General features: G+C 40.1%; 1 protein-coding gene across 1 annotated transcript in view; it reads right to left on the bottom strand.

Moving 5' to 3' along the window:
* Positions 1 to 530: 530 nt before the first annotated feature.
* Positions 531 to 16,504, bottom strand: part of LOC102003362 (60S ribosomal protein L29-like) — a 58,844-nt gene continuing 42,870 nt past the window's right edge. The window contains exons 2-4 of the mRNA XM_005407177.1: positions 12,743 to 12,940; positions 9,223 to 9,283; positions 531 to 658 (exon numbers count right to left, since the gene is read on the bottom strand). Of these exons, the coding sequence (XP_005407234.1) occupies positions 531 to 658; positions 9,223 to 9,283; positions 12,743 to 12,940 (387 nt within the window). The remainder of the gene's footprint in view (positions 659 to 9,222; positions 9,284 to 12,742; positions 12,941 to 16,504) is intronic.

Genomic DNA, 16,504 nt, shown 5'->3' with positions numbered 1-16,504 from the left:
CAGTGCTTTAGTCATTGGCAAAAGCCAGGATAACCTTAGTACCTCTTTTAAACCAAAATGGGAGCAAGAAAGGGAATATAAAAACTGCTTTGACTGATATGTAGGACTTTCTAACTTTATTGTCACTATCATAGCAAGTAATTTACATAGTCTTTTTTCTTATAAAGCTCCAGGAGTCAGAAATTCCACAGTTTAAATTGATATCTTTAATAATGTTTCAAATTCTTCACAGGAAGGATTATTTCCTACCCTCTTCATCCAAGTCTTAAAATTTGTTATTAGAAAGTCATTCCCTTTATCTTTAGGTTTCAAAGGAAATGGGTTCATGCATTATTTAAAAGTTATTTATTGAGCATGTTCCATGCCCCAAACACTATGCTAGACACAGGGCTTCACCAGAGAGCAGAGGCCTGCCCTCAGTGGGGGTACATCATCTTTATGGTCTACACTTTTACACACATGAGTATGACCCGCCAGCCTCTTCCGCTGCCTGACTGGAACCTTCCATGCTTCTCAAAGGAAACCATGCATTAAGGCTGAATGGGTGCTATCTGGTTCTTATGTCCCCTCTCCATAGCATTCCAGACTTCAATATCTTCTCTACTTTCAACCGTTCCTAGTGTGCATATTGCTTTTTGCTCTTTATGTTTCAAATGTCCTAAAAAAGAAAAGAAAGTGAACATCATGAAGGAAACACAAAAATCACACACAATCAGATGCTTGGAATTGTTGTTATCCATCTTATCTCATTAGGAATAAAAGCATTTTGAAAACAGAAGCTAGACCTATTTTCAAGTAGACCTACCTGGGCTCATTTATGCAAACTGTAGGCATTTAAGATTATCCCCTGATTGGTGGAAATGTCTACACCGTGTAATGTTCAAGGAGAAAGTAATGCTCACTCATACTCTTGCCACTCAGAATGAATCATACATCTTGGGATGATGGTTTTCAGGCTCATGAGCATTTAATTTGAAGTTTTCACAACTCTAAACCTAATAATAATGCTAACCATGTTCACAGCACTGCATAACAGTACCCATTATATGCTTCATTACATTCGTTTACCAAGAAGAGCAAACTATTTTTGTGGACTTTTCTCCGAACACTCTCTCAGAGTCAGCTTTCTCCAGTGACTTGCTGTAGGTCTTGTTGTGAGGCCCTCTCACCCTGCCTCCCCTTGAGGGTCCTTACCACAGGGCCACAAGGCTGGTCTGTGTCCTTGCGAGCATACCCCGGCAATGGTCTTCAGTTATCTACAGAGTATTTCGGTGTGGGTTTGGTGGTTGGGCTCTACTGAACTCAAAGGCTCTTGTGAACTCAGACTTGACCGCAGATGATTGAAAACACACACATACTCCTGCCTCTCTCTGTAACACACACACATACTACCCCATTGGCTTAAATAATTAAAAAATATTTAAGGTAAATCATTTCTGACAGTGATTACCTGGGGGAGGGGTAGCGAGTTACACTGGGAATGGCCCCAATTCTTTCCCAAGTCGTGTATCCACTGGCTGGGAGGAATTTCCCAGCAAGCCTCTCCCACGCATTTGATCCTCTGGCAGCTGTCTTTCAGGGATTGAATGTATCTGAGTTCAGCTCTGATAAGTGACACAGAAAGAGCGGGTTTCAGTGCTTCTCCTGCCTCGTTCAGAGAAAAGGGCTCTCTCTCTGTCTGGTGCCGTGGTGGCTGTGAAGGAGGGCAGACTAGCACCAGGTGCAGCCTCTTTCATTCCTCACCTCCGCTCCTCAGCCCTGAACCACGCATGAGACCCGGCGTGTTTGGTTTGTCTCCGCCCTGCCCACGTGGGAGGCTGCTCGCAGAGCCAGTGGCAGCCAGAGGCCTGATCGCAAGTCCTTATTTGACTCCAGGCCAAGTGTTCCAGACAGCAGGCCTTTCATAGCTGGGAAACCCCAGCTCAACCTGCCGGACACACCGCACAGCCACATATGGCCCCGCTCATGTCAACAACTGATAACCAAATGGGGCTTCTTGGCCTCCTGTCCAAAGGCCTTGCCAGCCCACTACTCTAAGTCCCAATTAACACAGGGCCAGGCTATAACCAGAAGGCAGGAGCTGAGGGTTTGTTTGCCACATAGTTAACAGGCAAATACAACTTAATCACAAGGAAAACAGCTTTTATGAGAATCATCTTGAAGTCCTTCTATAGCCCTGTTAAGTTATTAAGTAAGCCCAAACCAAAAGCTCCCTTCAATTTTGTCCCTGCTAGAGGAGAGACCAGTAGGAACTCATAGAGAGGCAGTGGTCTTGCTTTTGGCTGTTTATGGCAGCCAGGTTAGGTGCACTTCTCTTGCAGTCCTGTCGTGAAGGCCCCTGCAGGTGACCTCTCTGTGATCCTTCTGCGACGAGCTGACGTGATTCTGACGTTATTCTGCAAAGAAGCACAAGGTCGGGATGGAATCTGCCGTTCAAGCCGGTCCCACTGAACACCAGGAAATTTGTGCACATGCTCAGGCTTCTCCCTGTCACTATGTGGAAGACCTCTGTGTGCAATTCCCTTCTATAAAGTTAACTAACTTTTGAAGACTGCACAGTTTAAGTGCAGAACTGGATTTGAACCCAGGTCAGATGGACTCCAAAGTACATTTCTTTCTATTCCATATCTTCTTCTGTCAAGGTCTGGACTCTAACTTTGCTAGGAGTTATTAGTCATGGGCTGCTAGGCAAATCCCTTACCAGATCAGCACCAATTTCTTTGTCACTAAAATTTGGTGGTGGGAAAATCAGACTTGCTAAACTTGTAAAGTATCAAGCTTGTTGGAATTACTTTTATTAAGAAGGTTTTGGAGGATGGACAGTGGTCTCTCAGACACAGTTTATTGTAAGACTTTTGGGTTGAAAAGCAGGAGTGGCTATTTCATTATAAATTTTGGTTTTACAGTTAGTAAATAAATATTTTACTCAACACAAACAGTATATTTTAAGCCACAAAATAGAAGTTTGTCCCTCAGGTTTAGAACTGAATTCATGAGCACTCAAACTTAAGTGTTCGAAGAATCAGTTGTGTTTGGGGAAGGGGTTTGCATGACTTATCCAGCATTCATCTTCCTCTGTCTTTACCAGGCCTCACTTTTGTTTCTCTCTTCTTCTACCTACTTATTGACTGGTGGTTAGTCTTGGGTGTCAACTTGGCTAAACTGAGAGATGCCTGGAACACTGGAAAGCACCCTCCTGGGTGTGTCTGTGAGGGTGTTTCCAGAGATGATGGGCACGTTGGTCAGTGAACTCTGAGGAAGACCTGCCCTCTACATGGATGGCACCATGCACCAGTCTGGGGCCCAGATGGAAGGGAAAGGCAGATAAGGAAGGCTTACCTGATCTTACTTGTATGGGTGCAGGTTTGTTGTGGCTGTTGCCATTGGACATCAGGCTGAAGAATCTTCAGCAGGACTTCCACCAGCAACTCTCCAGGGACATTGTGGCAGTCAGTCTCAGACCAGAGATGCATTATCAATCTCTCTTATTCTGATATTTCCAGCAGCTACTGGTGTTCCTGTCTCACCAGGTGGCAGAGAGTCATTGTGGACCATCTGGCTTCTGATTGTGTAACCCAATCTAATAAATTATATATATATATATATATATATATACATATAGATATATATTTAGTTCTAACCAGTCTAACATTCTATCTATCTATCTATCTATCTATCTATCTTCTATCATCTATCATCTAATCTATCTTCTATCTATCTAACACTGAGCATATCCCTAGCTCCAGCTACATAGGTAATGCAATGGGAGGTTTGCTGAGCTTCTGCAAAAGTTCTTCTGGGGTAGTTTGACTTTCAGCCCAGATTGGGAGACTGCATAATTTCTCAGACTATGTGATCTGTAGGTATTGTAGTTTTATAGATAGTTTTTTTTTTTTCTTTTATCTTTTTGAGACACGGTCTCGCTATGTAGTTCAGGCTGGCCTTGAGCTCACTTGGTAGCCCAGGCTGGTCTCAAACTCACAACAATCCTCCTGCCTCAGCCTCCCAAGTGATAGGATTACAAGTGTGTGCCACCACACCTGACTACAGGCAGGTTTAATGAGCTCCCTACCTGAAGACTATTTTTTACTTTTTCTTATATACAGTGATAGCCTGGTTATCAGATGGCTCCAAGCTCAAATTTGCCACTACTACAACAGAAAATTTCAAAAAGTAGGCAAAAAATTGGTGTTTATAACTTTGCTCGATAGTTGAACCAAAAATCCGACTTGTACAAACCTGTATGGGCCAAAACTGAGTCACACATTGGGATGCTTCAGCCTAAGTGCCACTGTCATCCAGACAAATTTTTAGTGAGAAAAGGTGAAAAAAGAGCAAGAGAAAGGAGCCCAGAAAGTGCACTTCCTGCAGGCATTATGGAAGGAGACTCTCCTTCCAAAAAATAATGCTTCTCATCCTCCTGCAATTTCTTTCCAGCTTCCAGTGTGCTGGGAAGGCTCCAACTTAAGGTAGAGCACCTGTGCAAAAATTTGAAAAAATGATTTACCGTATTGTGTTTTGATATCTGATATACTATATTTATTGTGTTAAATGTTTTAGGGGGTATTTTCATAACCTAGGGCTGTTAACTTTGTGTTAAAGTCCTGGAAAAATGAATTTATAAGTGTAATTTTTGGTCTTCAGGACCAGTTATTTGGTTTTCCATTATTTCTTATGGAAAAATGTGTTTAGTTCTTGGAATTTTCAGTGTTTGAACACAAATTTGGAATGAATTGAATTAGAAAACCAAGGTATCATTGTATATGAACATAATTACGTTTATACTTCATTTATTTATAACAGCAAAACATGAGAATACAAGCAAGAATAAGTCATGCTCTTGTACTTGGATTTTCTGATTGTAATGTGGTGATAACATGCACGACCCAACACAGAGCGACTTCACAGTGCTGAGGGTCATACAGTTCAGGGCAAAATGGGCAGTCCTGGAGATAACTTCTATAGGAATTCTAAGGCAAAGTATGGCTGTAAAGTTTAGATAAGGAAAGAAAATCTTACCTGGGGTCCTGAGGATGATGAGTTTTATAGCTGAAGAGACAAGAAAAATCTTTTTTAGAGTTAGGAAAGGAAAGTAGCTTTCCTAAAACTACAGAGAGAGCAACAAGGCATTTTTAAAGAAGAGTTTCAGCTCTCCATCTGGGAAGATTTATTATCTTGGCCTTGCATGTTGAAGAAAGGAGCATGGATTTATTCGCTGGTGTTGGTGAGCCATTGAAAATATCAGCGTGGGAAACTACACAATGCAACCTTTGATTCAAGAAAATAATCCAAGGGCACTGGGCATTAAGGGTCCCCAGGTGCATAATCTTGGTGTTATGGGCTGTTACTAACTATGTATATGATCATTTCTTTTAGGTTTTGAGTAGTTTGGCGTTTAGAGCTGTGTTAACACATAACACGTTGTCTGAGTTCAGTAGACACTTACTTTCTTGTTCGTTTGTTTGTTTGTTTTTACTTTGCCTTGCTTACTTTCTTTCCCTGTTCTCTACAGCAATGATATGCCCTCTCCCTATGTATCCCACTCCTCTTCCTCTACTCAATTCCTCATGTCTCTGGCCAATTATTTTTTAAAGGTCATAAGAAAATCCTGGCGTTAATTTACCCCTTGGCTATTTCACTTATTTTACACTTATTGAGAGCTTCCTGGGTGCCAGGTACTGTAGTGGCTTCAGGAGACCCCAGGGTGAGACATAGCATCTGCCCTTAGTGACAATATATTAGGGAAGATAAACATATATGTTATTAGATTATGGTGCAATAAGAAATCCATTCAGAAGTATGAACACTTCACTGATAATCCAAAGAAGTCAGCTCCTTAATTGCTTTTTTTGTTGTGTTTTGAGACAGGATCTCATCATGTAGTTCACGTTGGCCTTGGACTCATTACCTAGGCTGTGCTGGCATCAAAATTCACAGCATTTCTCCTGTCTCAGCCTCATGGGATTGTAGGTGTGCAGCACCACATTTGGTGTTACTTGTCTATTCTTTTTAAAAATTTTCATTAGTGCATCTTTGCAGTACACAATGATTTTTTCTCATGTATTTATTGGCCATTTGTACTTCTATGCCTCTTCATTTCAATGGCTCATTTTTTTGACTGGGTCTTTTATATTTGTGAGTCTAATATTTTTGAGTTCTTTTATGTATTTAGATGTTAGTCCTCTGTCTAAGGAATAGCTGGTGAAAATTTTTCCCATTCTGTAGATAGTCTCTTCACTCTGTTGGTTATTTCCTTTTCTGCACTGAAGCTTTGTAATTTCTTTAAAATAAAAAACCAAATTAATGCCCCAATATCCATCATGAACAAACTATAAAATTTTCAAGAGTTTTACATATTTTCCCTCCCAGCAGATTAAGTGTTTTGACTTTAAAAGATGCTGTCTTTCCTTCAGAGTATATTTTTGGTCTCTTTGTTGAAAAGCAGGTACTTGCAACTATCTGCTTTTTGACAAAGGGGCCAAAAATATACTCTGAAGGAAAGATAGCATCTTTAACAAGTGGTACTGGGAAAACTGGCTGTTCACATGCAGAAGATTGAAGTTAGACCCGTATCTCTCCACTACATACAAAACTAAAATCAAAATAGATCAATGATCTAAATTTTAAAGTCAAAACACTTGATCTGTTGGGAGGTAAAATATGTAGAGCTCTTGAAATCACAGGCATCGGCAAGGACTTTTTTTCCTTTTTTTTGAGGTTTAGGTCTTGTTTTATTTAAAATTTTATGGTTTGTTCATGATGGATTTTTTGGCATTAATTTTGGTTTTTTATTTATTTATTTATGTTTTGAAAATTAGTGTAGAGAAATTTGGGTCTTGTTTGGGCTAAAAGTAATGAGCAATCCAGCTAGATCTGGGGGGATGTTAAACTATATTTCAGTAAAATAGAGCATAATTAATAAAATAATGGCTTATCATAACTTGAAAGTCACTGCCATAGACCAAGATGAAGGGCTTGAGAAATTCAAAAGTCATGGGATTAGAGGATCCCTTCTAGTGCTTCAAGAAAGAGTGTAAAGCTCAGATCCCTGAATTATTGGCCTAGAACCACAGCCACAAATGGAGAGAAATTCTCTGGTTGTGCTAATTTCTCATCTCTTAACACTATAGAGCTGTACGGGGTTGCCACAGATGAGAGTCTTGATATGTGTTGCCAAACTACAGCAGTTAAGTTTGCAACCTTTCCACATCCAGTCTTTAAAATGTGATAGTAAAGATGTCTATTTGGAATTACCAGGATCCAGAGAACTGAAAAGGGAGTTCAGGATAGGTAGCACACTAACATCAACTGTGTTCCATGTGCCAGTGTGGTAGTAGAATAATAACTCAAAGTTGTCCATGTCCTAATCCCTGTTACCTTAGTTAAAGTAAAGTTGCAAATGTGAATAAGGTTGATGAAGTACCCTGAATGGAGAGCTCACCCTGATCTCTCAGGTAGGCCCAATCTAATTACATTAGTCCTTAAAAGTGAGGAGTCTTTACCAGCCACAGTCAGAGGGAGATATGACCATGGAAGAAAGGTCAAACAGAGATGCAGAACTGTGCACTTCCCCTCTGGAGAAAGGAAGCTCTTAGGTATGAGATATGGATGGCCTCTAGAGGCTACAGAATATAAGGAAATAGATTTTCCCAAGGAGTGACAAAAAAGAATGCCATCCTGCTGACCCCGATTTTAGTTCAGTGAGACCCATGTTGGGTTTTTATACTACAAAACTATGAAATAAAAAAATCTGTGTTGTTTTAAGCAACCAAGGTTTAGTAATTTATGATAGCAACATTCAAAAACATTCCACTAAAGAAATTTCTTTTCCATGTTCTGGTAAGCCTGCTTCTTCTTAGGACATAAAACTCTCCTACCCAAGGGGTGAACTCACCTCAGGGGTTACCACTCATTCTCCTAGCCCCTCATTTACTACTCCTTTTCCTTAGAGGTATTACTTATGGTCTAACCACCCTGAACATTCTCAGTCTCATCTTCAGATGTAACCAGAGTTGGATCCCAGCATGGTCCACAGGCAAAATAGTCATACTCAGGAGAATTTTATGAAATAATTTTTTTGCTAAATATGTTAGCCCAGATCTGTGTGGATATGTATGGGCATGGATTCTGATGGGCTAAATTAAGGAGAGAAGAGTATCATTTTAAATTAACTTAAATGTCTGTATACATGTGTAAATATCGCATGATATCTTAAAAGTATTAAGTGCTAAGATAAGGATCAAAAGTGTAAATAAGGATCAAAATGTATAATAGATATTGGGAAATGGCGAGAAAATGTTCAAATGAGAAGGGGAACAAGGGGGGATAGGAAAGAAAGGAGAAGGAAAAAAGAATAGAAGGAAAAAAATGGAAACAAAACTTTTGTAAATAAGAAGGGGAAAAGAGGTTGAAAGGAAGAGAGGGGAATGGGAAAAAAGAAGCAAGACATATCATGTACAGGTACAAATTCTGTATGATGAATGTTATCACTATGTATATCTAAAATGTACCAATAAAATAAAATAAAAGCAAAAAAATCGACATAAATGTCTTAAGATGATGAGAGAGTCAAAATTTGGCTTGCTAGCTTGAACAGCTGGGCGAATATTTATTGATAGCTCACTTGGGTGACTAAGACTTGTATTTAACAATTTTGGATAAAATGGAGATGTCACAAATTCCTTGGTAGAGTGCGGTGGAAGGAACCTTAATATTTAGGAATATTAGGACTGTTGGAATGGATTTTTTTTTTTTTTTTTTTTTTTTGGTTTTTCTTCGGTACCAGGAACCGAACTCACAACCTTGCGCTTGCCAGGCAAGCGCTTTTGCCGCTGAGCTAAATCCCCAGCCCCCTGTTGGAATGGATTTAACACTCAACTTTCCTAAGAAACCCCGAAGTTGCCCACTTCACCAGAGCCTCAATAAACATGTCTTTGATGACATTTTTTCTGGGTTATGAATGTTAGTGGGAGATTCTATATTTAATATGAATTTCTGTGTTTTAGTGAGAATGGAAGTGTCTCTTGAGTGCAAAGGTCAATAAAGTCACTTAACCTCTAGGAGACATGGTCATCAGAATGTTCCTCAGCATGGATAATTTATGATCCCAAGGTAGGCATTCACTAATATTCTGCTTGATTATACAACAGAGAAAACTACATCAAATGAATAGATAAGGAATGATTTGACATGGCCCCTGTAATTGAGATCACTCTGCCTTACCCAGTTTCTTGATCCAGAATCCCTGGAGTAAAGAAGGGACTGGTGATCTTGAAGGTGGATACTGAAAAGAAAAAAAAGAAAATTAAATTTAGGTCATAACTACCATCTCCATAAAGGATGCTTTGGCCACTTACTGAGCAATTAAGAATGAGGGAAAGTGATTATACCAAGTTTCTTTGGACACAGACTTTGAGCTAACAGCAGTTTGTGGGACTTGTGATCTCATCGTGGAATATTAGTTAGAGTTAAATCTTGTTGGTTTCAGACGAAAACTAGAGCTGGCTCTGAATATGCCTAATGTTAGGTCCACTTGGACTGTAAATCATACCCAGGTTATTGTCCCAGATCATGTATAAATCACTTGAGTAGGTATTTTTAACATCAGGAAGAGTTCCCATGCTGGTTTTGATGTTAAGGGTCAGAAAATATTTCATTAAAAGTAGGACAGCAATAGTAAATAATGGATGAAAGAGAAACTGCATCCTGAGGAAACTTGAATGATGCATAGATATCTTCATCTTGCCTGTCTGGCTTGCACATATATGGATGGGTTTTGTAAAAAGGCAGAGGAATATTGCAAGCTTAGGCAGGTTTTGCCTTCAACTATGACTGCTGTTACTGGGGACGTCTCTGTTCGGGATAATGCAGCTCTTGGTTCCTGTTACAGTTGTTAAGTTGATTTGGTCTCATTATGTACCTTATTATTCACACAACAGATTGCACATACCACCTTGTGGGGTTGGGTGAGACCCAACAGGATGTGAAATGTGTCGTGAATTAGCTAGCTAGTTATGACCTACATTCTACTTGGGCTCAAATATGGGCAAGAATGACAACCAGGACTCAGTTTAAGGAAAATTTCATTTTGGCCTACTTCTGTATGATCCAGGATTAATAATGGACCCCAGAAGCTTGGGTCAAGATTAAGAGTGGAGCATCTCTCTGAGGAAGGGGCCACGCCAGCACTCAAGGGTCAACTGTTCTGCAGTGTCAGAATTCTTGCTGCTCCATAGTTATCTTTATTCACATTCTATGTCTTGTGACCTCTTCAGACCCCTAAAGTTGTAGCCGTGGCATATCACATGAAAATCACTGGACTGGAATCCTTCTCCCATAGTCTGAAGATACAGGCCAGGAAACTAAGAGATGGAATTGGGAGCAGTGTTTTTCAGTGTTGCATCCAGTGACCAACTTGATAATTTTATACATCTTATCTTTGAGGTTTAGAGGTTTTGGAAAGGAATGTGTCCATAAAGTTGTGAAGATTGAACACTTTGTAATTGGGTATACCAATATTATAGTCAATGTTAATGAGACTTTAAGCAGTCCCCTTCATAGAGAGGCTGAATGTATTTTTAGATAGATAAATAAATACATGGGGATACAGGCACATTATATTAGAGACACTACTTTTCTTTTGTTCTTTTGGGGGTTTTTTGTTAGGCTTTATTTTTTGAGATAAGGTCTCACTATGAGTTTCAGCCTGGCTTTCAAAGCAATATGTAGCTCAGGCTAGTCTCAAATATGTGATGAGCCTACTATCTCAGGGCTGTTTTTGTTTTTGGAGTTTAAGAATGAAAAGTATTTTCATGGACAATCATTATTTGTTAGTAGGTACCTAGCAGATAAATCCATTTTTTTTGTTTTCTTATGAACATTGATAGAAAGTTGAGCCCAAAATACACTACAAGGCTGGAAGAGCAACCTCTTTGGTGTTTTGAGTACAGCAGTCAGGGCTCAGCAATGTGGCTTCACCTCAGTAATGTGGCTTCACATGGCATCCAATGAGTCACACTCTCTCTGATAGCCCTGAATCTGGACCAAGTGATACATACGAGAAAGCCACTAAAAAGAATTTATTTGTAAGGTGGTAGCAATGATAGTAACCTCCAGATTATGAGTGAGGAAGTGATGGAAGAATTAAAACCAGTGTCTAGCACCCAGGGTTGTCTTGGGTGCCAGCTACAGTGTGTGATGTTTGCTGGAAGTATTGGCTGTTCTTTGTGGACTGGTTGGTGTCGATATTGTTGACTACAGTTCTGACTGCCTGACCTCTCTTTTTTTCTACCTGTCTTCTGAGGTTCTTGACCCTTCCCAGAGATGTGTAGAGTTTTCCAGTGTGCTTTTTTTTTTTTTTTTTTCTGGTACAGGGTATTGAAGCCAGGGCCTTTGCCCTGAGCTACATCTCCACTCCCTTTTGATTTTTTAAATTATATTTATATTATTTTATTTATATTACTTTTAATTAAGAATCTTGGCTCAGTGGAGGCATAGAAGAGAAGATGAGGCAGTAGATTGGAATGAGATGTTCAGGAGCCTTCCATAGTTATGAAGAAGTGTGGCCAGACTCGGAAGGCTGAGGCAGGAAGATCACTGTGAGTTTGAGGCCAGAGTAGGCTACATAGCAAGACTCTTTTACAAAAAAAGTATTAACTTTGTTTTGAAAGCAAGGAAAATTCACTGAAGGACTTTAAGCAAAGATAAATGCAGCTGGACAAGGTGGTGAATCCTGAAGTCTTCCTCTTAGCAGTACATCCTCAAGGATAGGCTGGAGAGGTGAGAAAATGGATGTAGGAGGCTCCAAGAAAGATCAAAGAAGACATCAGAAAATAAACAAATATCCTTGTTCCTGGATAGGCAGAATGAATATTGTCAAAATGGTCATACTAAAACTAATTTAATGTAATCCCTATAAAAATACCAACAGCATTCCTCATAGGACTAGAGAAAACCATCCTAAAATGTATACAGAACTAGAGGAGACCCAGAAAAATAAAGGCAATCTTGGGAAAGCAGGAGGCATCAACAATCTTGGATTTCATGTTATGTTACAAAGCTTCACTGATAAAAACAGCATGGTACTAGCACAAAGAAGACACATGGATCAGTAGAGCAGAACAGAAGATATACAAATAAGATCAGACACATTCAGCTATCTGATCTTTGACAAAGGGCCGAAAGCATACATTGACGGAACAATAGCCTCTTTAATAAATGGTACTGGGAAAATTGGCTATAGACATGCAGAAGAATGAAGTTAGATCCATTTACTAAAATAAAGTCGAAATGGATCAAAGAACTCAATGTTAAAACAGAAATACTCTACTCGCTAGACTATAAAATAGGTACATCTTTTGAGGTCGCAGGCATGGATAAGGATTTTCTGAAAAAAGCCCAGTTGCACAAGAAATAACATCAAGATTCAGCAAATGGGTTCATATCAAACTAAAAAGCTTCTTACAACAAAGGAAACAAACAACAGAGAAAAGAGATAATCTACAGAGTGGAAAAATTTTTTCCAGCTATACTTGGATAAAAGACTAATATCTAGGATACATAAAGAACTGAAAGATATTAGACTCCTCAAAATAAAAAACCCAAGCAAAAAAAAAGGAAAACTGAAATGAACAGACACTTTGCAGAAGTACAAATGGGCAATAAGCACATGAAAAAAATGTTCAACACCTCTGGCCATTAGAGAAATGTAAATTAAAACAACACAAGTGAGATCCCATCTTACTCCAGAACAAATGATCACCACCAAGAAATGGACCTTGACGAAGGCTGCTGGGGATGTGAGAAGGAAAGAGCCTTCTCTGCTGCTGGGAGACACAATGTGAACTAGTTCAACCACAATGGGAGTCCGCACAGAGAGTCCCCCAAAAACTAAAACTAGAAATTCTGCTTGACCCAGCCATTCCCCTACTAGATCTCTCCCCTAAAGTGTTAAAGACATTGTATTACAGTGAGCACAATCTGTAATAGCTGAACATTTTAAGCAGCCTGTATGTCCATCAACAGAAAGAAAATGAATAAAGAAAATGGATGGATAAAGAAAATGTGGTATTTGTACATTATGGAGTACTACTGTGCTGTAAAGAATGATAAATTTGAGTCATTTGTAGAAAAATGGATTCAACTTGAAACTATAATGTTAAGTGAAATAAATCAGATGCACAGCTTAAATACAATATGGTTTCTCTCATATGAAAAACCTAAAGTATAAAATAAAATAAAATAAAAGATGAATAAGGGAATATGGAGACAGATGTTTTGCAAATGGGAAGGAGACCAAGAGATGGAGAGGGGTGGAGGAGGGGAAAGGGACATTAAAAAAAAAAAGTAAGCTGTGTCATATACATGTACCAAATACTCATAATGAAAGCAAACATTATGAATTGCAAACATACACTAAAGAAGAGATTGGGGAATAAAATCGTCCAGATACTGATGATGGATTGATAAGGAACAAAACAGTGAAGAATTAAAGTGAGTCCAAAATTTCTAACTTACTAAGTAGTTGAATGGTGGTGCTACTAGCTGAGCTAGGATGAGAGAAATAGGTTTAGCGGAGCAGAGAGTGTAAGGCATGCTGAGTTTAAGGTGATCTTATCCAGTTGAGTGTGCTTGTTCAGCAGAGGAGTGAAGACCACAGAGGCCGACTTAGGAGTTATTGTCATGGTGTTAGGTGAAGCTAAGTAAGTAGAGGATATTCTCAAGCAGAGTGCAAAAAATAGGGACTTGTTCATGGATTTGAAGTCCCTGCACTGATACGAACCACTTATTGGCTAGGACAGTGATGATAAAAATTTAAAAACCAAGTGCCCGAACTGCAATCCCAAACTCACCTATGTATCACAAAGTTCCGGCACTGCCCCTGTGTGTGCTGTAATCTGATGCTCGCCTGCTGGGACAATTTGGCTCGAGTACTCACAGAGAGCGCTCTGTGTGCCCCCTGCAGCACGTGTGCCATAGGTTCACCACCACTGGGTTAGGGCTTTGTGCATGAGAGTGTACGTGTCTGCAAGGCTTAGCATGACATCTGTGGGCTCAGGTGGCTCTGAGCTTCTGTGTGCCCGCTCCTTGCCACATTTCAGTGTTCGCTGTCTCAGTACACAGCTCCTCCAGCACCAGTGACCCCCTGCCTCCCAGTCCATAGAAGGAAGGTCAGGAGTGTCTGCAGTTCATGTGCCTGGGAGTAGCCCGCAGGCGATGGATGAGTATTGGAGAAACACTATCTTAGGGTCCTGCTTCCTCAGTATAATGACTTGGAGGTACATTCTTCCCTGTTGCCCAGTTACCCAGCAGGTTGACCTCATTTACTCACAGTAACTGCTCGAGAAACTGCTTGATTATGCATCACTGTCTTTCTAAAGTTTCCTGTCCTCTTCTCATTCCCCTACAGGTTCTTTTGGGATATCTCCCAAATAAACTACTTGCACTTCCTTGCCTGCCTTGGGGACCTGCTGCTGGGGGAATCCACACTAAGACGGCCCCTCGTTTCTTCCAGGCTTCTTCTCATCTGCTGCTATATCTTCTGTCTCATCCTATGCCATTTTTGCTCAGTGCGGCTCACCTGTAATCTTTCAAAACACACATGGAATTAGAAGTGCACTCCCTGGATGCAAGAGACACAAAAGGATAATAGACACCTGGATAAAAAGTCCCTCATCTTTTTAGGGAAACAGGTATAATGATAATCATATTTTGTGTTTACTAAAATCTTTCCTTGTAAGGACTTCAAAGTGTTCTTCGTGTATCTCTTGTAGGTGAGAGCGGTGCTGGCTTCTAACACTGCTATCAATGTTTTGAAGTATAAATTACATGAAACTGGGCTTTAGAAATCCTGCCATTTCCCCTTCAAGTGCCCTTAACCCTGTTCCCTCGAACTCTAGAGCCTATGTCCCTCCCTGCTGCCCTATTTTGGGTTTTACTCCCTGACCTCTGGGCTTGTTCATACTGTAACTTGTTCTTAGCCAATCTCAGCTTGAGGGTGGATATTATTATTATTAGTTATTAAGATGATATTATTTTCTCAGGAATATTGGCATTTTCATATGACACACTTACAAAACAAGAAATTTCCCTGATGAAGTTGAGTAGCAAGATCCTAGGCATATAAGAATTCTGGTCATAGTATTAGGCCTTTTGGTCATCTAGATGATCTCAAATTGACCAGAACTTGCAGGATGAAAAATGTAGACAGATGGAGCTCCAGGTATTTCTGTTTCAGAGACAGAAAAATAAAAAGAATAAAAATCAATGATGAGATTTCATAGAAAAAACTCTGTGCATTTTATCATCAAGAATGAGTTAAACTTGTGTGTTTTCACCAACCTTTACTGAATGTAGTAGTTCTCCCTTTTTCCTGGGGGATGTGACCTTTCCTGGGTGCCTCAAACGGAGGGTGCTATGTGCTCTCCTTTCCCCTGTACATCCACTCACAGATGTAACAACTTCTCTATCTTAAGTAAGCATTGTGACTTTTGCAGTATAAAATTCAACAGCAACACTAGCGCAGATTTCATTTCTCTTCACAATTCTACAAATAGACTTGTTCTTACCGCAGATCTTAGCAAGCCCAGCATACAATTTCTTTTTCATTATTTATTAAGTCAAAACTTTTTACTGTGTCACTTAAGGTGGACTTTTTACTGTGCCACCTTCCTCTGGCACATCTGAATCGCTACTCTTGCATTCCACGGCCATTATTAAGTGAAATCAGGGCTGGATAGAAAGATGGATTCCACCACAGTGGAGCTGGTAACCAGGACAGCTACTGTGCGTCAGGGTGGGAAGGGTGCACGGTCCAGACACAAAGGACAAAGAGAGCACAAAGCAAGATTTCAACATGCTTCCTTAGAACAGCATGCAGCTTCAAACTTTGGAATTGGTCATTTCTGTAATTTTCCATTCAGTATTTTGGAACCCTGGTTGACCTTGGGTACATGAAGTCTCAGGAAACAAAGCTGACGCTGAGGGGAATAGTGGTATGCACTGTGTAAAACCCTTGTGAGAGGAGCTCTCAGAGGAGGGAGCGCGACTTCTGTCTCCAAGAACAGCTCTGCAAGTCTGGTGGAGGCCTGATGTCTGAGGCTCTTGAAGTGGGCTGCAGAGTTGGTAAGCTTGCACGAAACGTACAGACTGGATCTGACGGGGTGCAGAACACCTGCCCAAATCAAGGAAAACACTGCGTGTCCTTTAGGAGAGTTTCTAAAGGGCACCTCTTCGTCTTAAAGCCAGAACACAGAATGACAGAGGGCTGTTCCCATAGAGTATAAAATGAACACCTGCTTCCACAATGTCTTTTTAAAAATAATAGTGGTGAGAGGATGTCATGTTCTCTCCAGACATGCCTCCCTTTAGAAATGTGCCCCACTGAGGAAAGATACTGATTGAAAAAGTAGCACAGTTACATTGCTTTCCTTACCCTTTCTGAAATATGAAACATTGTCTTCAGGGAAAAGATATTGTGCGAGCAGCTAGCAACACAACCAACTTA

The sequence above is a fragment of the Chinchilla lanigera genome, unplaced genomic scaffold (assembly GCF_000276665.1).
Source record: "Chinchilla lanigera isolate Chin_1 unplaced genomic scaffold, ChiLan1.0 scaffold00104, whole genome shotgun sequence".
NCBI lineage: Eukaryota > Metazoa > Chordata > Mammalia > Rodentia > Chinchillidae > Chinchilla > Chinchilla lanigera.
This window is presented reverse-complemented; position numbering and strand designations above follow the sequence as displayed.